This window comes from Cimex lectularius, unplaced genomic scaffold, assembly GCF_000648675.2.
Source record: "Cimex lectularius strain Harlan isolate CLEC.00 unplaced genomic scaffold, Clec_2.1 scaffold55, whole genome shotgun sequence".
Classification (NCBI taxonomy): domain Eukaryota; kingdom Metazoa; phylum Arthropoda; class Insecta; order Hemiptera; family Cimicidae; genus Cimex; species Cimex lectularius.
This window is the reverse complement of record NW_019392647.1, coordinates 562,713-566,774: the sequence shown is the minus strand read 5'-3', so window position 1 is coordinate 566,774 and position 4,062 is coordinate 562,713. Positions and strand designations below refer to the sequence as shown.

General features: G+C 35.1%; 1 protein-coding gene across 2 annotated transcripts; it reads left to right on the top strand.

The window, feature by feature from the left end:
- The first annotated feature begins 706 nt into the window (after positions 1-706).
- LOC106668195 lies at positions 707-4,062 on the top strand. 2 transcript variants are annotated; one of them, XM_014396727.2, is made up of 14 exons: positions 707-971; positions 1,205-1,288; positions 1,360-1,457; positions 1,516-1,670; positions 1,744-1,870; positions 1,921-2,075; positions 2,133-2,289; positions 2,345-2,448; positions 2,501-2,651; positions 2,771-3,078; positions 3,142-3,182; positions 3,244-3,394; positions 3,463-3,573; positions 3,627-4,062. In XM_014396727.2, the coding sequence occupies exons 1-14, from the start codon at positions 834-836 to the stop codon at positions 3,890-3,892; spliced, it is 2,046 nt and encodes a 681-aa protein (XP_014252213.1). In that variant the 5' UTR covers positions 707-833; the 3' UTR covers positions 3,893-4,062. The 2 variants fall into 2 exon arrangements, with proteins under 2 accessions (XP_014252213.1, XP_014252212.1); XM_014396726.2 differs by having other exon boundaries at positions 3,130-3,182.

Here is a 4,062-nt window from a genome sequence, read left to right as displayed (position 1 = left end):
CAAATAGTCTTAGAACTCATCCCTGAAAACCCTAATCCTGTTTATAACCCTGACCAACAACCAAATTACAGGTTCATCATCCCACTGCACATAATGGTGAAATATCCATCCAAATCCAGTTGATCAGGAATGATGGACAATCCCAGATCGGTTCTACAATTGCAGAAAAACCCTATAAAAATTATGAATATGAATGATTGATCATTGTTTCTATCGTCTCAAAAATGAGTTTTTTTTTAAAATTATGCAAGACATATTTTATTTTGAGAATATTGTTTGGTATTGGGTGTTAAAATAATTCTGGTCTGCGAGTTATTGAAAAGCAGTTCGGATCAACAACAAATAAAACAAATAAATGTACAATATTTAATCAAACTGTGTGAGACTTTGGTTGGAGAAAATTTAATAATGAGTGGATTATGAGTTAAGTGGAAGTTATGGAAAATTTAAAAATTAGTTAAAAGTTATATTACAAGTTATGGAAAATTTTAACTAGAACATTTAACAAAATCATACCATAATAATAATCATTAATAGTTTTATTGTTCCTTGGATAAATATTATTAAAGAAACTTTACAGTTTTGTATTTTTTTTTTTTTTTTTAGGTGGTAGTGCCATTTATCTATTAAAAGACTTTGTCCATAGTGATAAAAATCTTGGACAAAGAGTTTCAGGAAGGATTAAGATAAGTCTCTTCAGTTTGTAAACACACGTTGTCTGTACTTAGGCCATATTTGGCACGGCAAGAGTAAACGTGTCTTAAGTATATACGTAAGGCTGTGAGGAAGAGAAAAGTTTCAACGATCAAAGATATTTTCCAAAATTTAGCAAGATGAAAGACATGACGGCGAGGACAAGAGTATGGGGCAAGCCAATTGAGCAGATGGACGTGTGGCTCGACTCGCAGGGCTACTACAGAAAGCACACGGCCAGGGACGGCACATGCCTTTTCCGTGCTGTCTCAGAACAGGTAGTAAAAAATTTAAATTGATTTTTTGCTTAAAAAAAGTATAAATAAAATTGCCAATCTAGGAAAAGATTTATACCTAAAGATAATCCATCTGGGTATTAACAATATACAGGAATAATTAGTCGTTTCGTTGAATTATGCTAAGGTTTCTATTAAATATTTAGGGTTTTTATAAATTAAAAAAATAATTTATGATTTTTTTATCTGAAAGAATTGTTTTGTTTGTTTAAAAGATATTCATGACACAAGTCTATCATGTGGATATTCGACGACAAGTCATAGAATACGAGATGAAGCATTATGACTACTTTCAAAAGGTGTGTAAATTTTTTTTGAAAAAAAAAAACAAAACTGCTGATATGCTTAAGATTTTTCATTTGTGTTGCAGATGGTCACATGCTCGCTTGAAGAGTATTGCGAAAAGATGAGAAACTCCAGGGAATGGGGTGGAAAAGTCGAAATTGAAGCCATGGCACGACTTTACAAGTAGGAAATTTTTTAAAAATATTATTACATTTATTTATTTATTTTCTATGTGCAACAGGCATGATTTTGAGATGTTTCAAGAAATTGGACAAGCAGCGGAGCCCGTAACTAATTTTGGATTTGACAAAAAAATCTTACTTTGCTATTCACAGGACAAACACTATGATTCTGTTTACACAAAGAATTACATAACGACAGCAGCATTCTGCCAGTGTAAGAAAATTATTTGTCTTTAATTATATATAATATTTAGGTGAGTTTTGCAAAATTTCTCACTTGATTTCAGCCACGATTTATGAAGTTTTGTACAAAAGAGTTTTCGACTTGAAAGAAGTCGATTATGCCATTAAGAAAATGTTGTATGACAAGTCGTCAAGGTGTACGAGAGAACACGTACCCTTTTTAAGCAGCGAGTAAGTAAGGAAAAAAAAATCCTGTTTCTTGTTATAAATTTTTTTTCCAGATTTGCCCTGAGGCTGGAAATGCGAGAGAACTGCACGAATGTAAAAGATCTGCTTGATTTTGGCATCACACCATTTCCTTACAAAGTCGCAAAGTCTTTAGACGCTGAGATGTATCGTAATGTCGAGTATGACACTTGGAACGAGTACAGGAAAGGTAAAAATTTAATTTTTTAAATTATTAATTAACTGAAAATTATTGTTTATTATTAAGGGCTGAGGTATGGATTTTGTGCTTGGACCTGTCGAGAGCTGCAAGTCGGGGTTAAGTGCCTTGTGAAAGAGGGTGAGGTGACACATCATGGTCATATACAGGAGATGTCACCTAATAAAGGTCCCGTAGTCGTCTTTATAGAAGAACTAGGGAAAATGTAAGTAATAAAAAACTATAAAAAAATGGCAATAAGTAATTTTTAACTTGTTAAGGTTGACCGTTCCTTATGATTCGCTTGAACTTCTTCCTCCTTCATCTCAGGCCTCATCACCGAGGCTGTTATATCCGTTGAAACTCACACCTTTACAGCTACAAGGTAAAAGGGACACAATATAAAATGTACAAAATGTAAAATGAGATGTTTTCAGATGACGATAGTGCGAAGGCAAGGAAGACGCTTAAAAACTTAGTTTTTCGTCATAGGCTCAAAGAGGCCGGCAATAACCAATTGAAGGAGTCGCAGCAAGAAAAGAAAATCCAGCTCAAAGAAGAGGAGACACAGAATCCAACCATCACCACGTAATACACTTTAGGATCTTTATATTCTTGTACAATACACAGTTATAAATATAAAAAAAATGTGTTTATTAAAATAATAAAGATTTTAACAGTTTAAATTTATTTGGGTTTTTTTTTAGGAGTAATTATTACGAGCCAGATATGCAGTATCAGCGAGAAGAAACATTTCTTTCTCAGACAGTCACTCAATCTGCACAAGAGGAGAACCCAACTTCTTCAGATAGTGCCAAAGTAGACCACGAGCCTGTGATGGTACCGATTGACCATTATTCGTACAGGTACATGTACCCAGCGACCCCTCCGACACCGCCTATGACTGTTCCCGTCCAAGAGATACAAATGAATCCTCCTTATCCGACAGCGCTTCCAGTCAATCTCATGGCGTCCAAGTCGGTCAACCTTGACGGCTCAGATCTACCGCATTCAGGTGGTTAACACACCAGAGGAGAATTTTTTATTTTTTTATATTTTTAATAAGTCTGTTTTATAGATGTCACGACTCTACGGTTTTTCTACAACCTTGGACTTGATGTAAGTTCTTTTTATTGTTTTCTTAAAACAAGTTTTGAAAAATACTAAAAGAATGTTTTAGCACATGAGAATGAACTGTGTCCAATGGAATAATTCACCAGGAAATACTTATTATGTCAATAAAGTGGCGCCGCAGCCCAATTTTGTTATCGAAAACCCAACAACGCCAGTTTATGAACCAGCGTATGTTCAAACTGTCGCACCCGTCCCTGGTAAACGATACTTTTTGGCATAAATTCTATACTTGAAATTTAAAAAATTTTATAAAAATTGTTAATAGGGCTGAGGCGTAGGGAAGTGATAACATCTTCGACGATGAATCCCGAATGTGAAACTCCACCAATTCCCATGCCGTCAAGGTTCAAGAATAAAAGAATGACCCCGCAGTCACGTAAGTATTAAAATATTTGAATGTTTTTCAACGTTTTAATGAAATTCTTCCAGCGGTTAAGAGAGAGGTAACGTACGAGGTGCCTGTCGTCCAGCAGTGCGACGTTTCAAGCACGACCGGACTGAACATCCCCGTGAATGCAAACTACTACCCTCAGGTCGAATATGACCCTTGCTGCATGAACGTCCCCTACGTCGATTACAACGTTTACGAGTATCAGTCCCAGGCTTACACGCCGACATCCTTCATAACGCCTGATGGTCTCATCTACCAGACCATCCTGCCCGGAATAACCCCGACCACCACTTCCACTATTTAGTATCTAAGTGTTTTTTAGATTTTAAGAGAAGGTGTTTTATTTTTTCATGTTATCACAAAAAAAAGAAATTTTGTTTTTTTATTCGTTTTGAAGTTTAAATTTTTGAAAATAAGCACGCTTTGTTGTGAAATTTAATTATTAAGCTTGTTCTAGTTAAAGCTTGTTTGCAT

Coding starts and splice junctions, on each gene's coding strand:
- LOC106668195 (XM_014396726.2), top strand. CDS start 834: ATGAAAGACATGACGGCGAGGACAAGAGTATGGGGCAAGCCAATTGAG. Junction 3,079..3,129: donor CTCAGATCTACCGCATTCAG/GTGGTTAACACA, acceptor ATTTTTAATAAG/TCTGTTTTATAGATGTCACG. Junction 3,574..3,626: donor AAGAATGACCCCGCAGTCAC/GTAAGTATTAAA, acceptor AAATTCTTCCAG/CGGTTAAGAGAGAGGTAACG.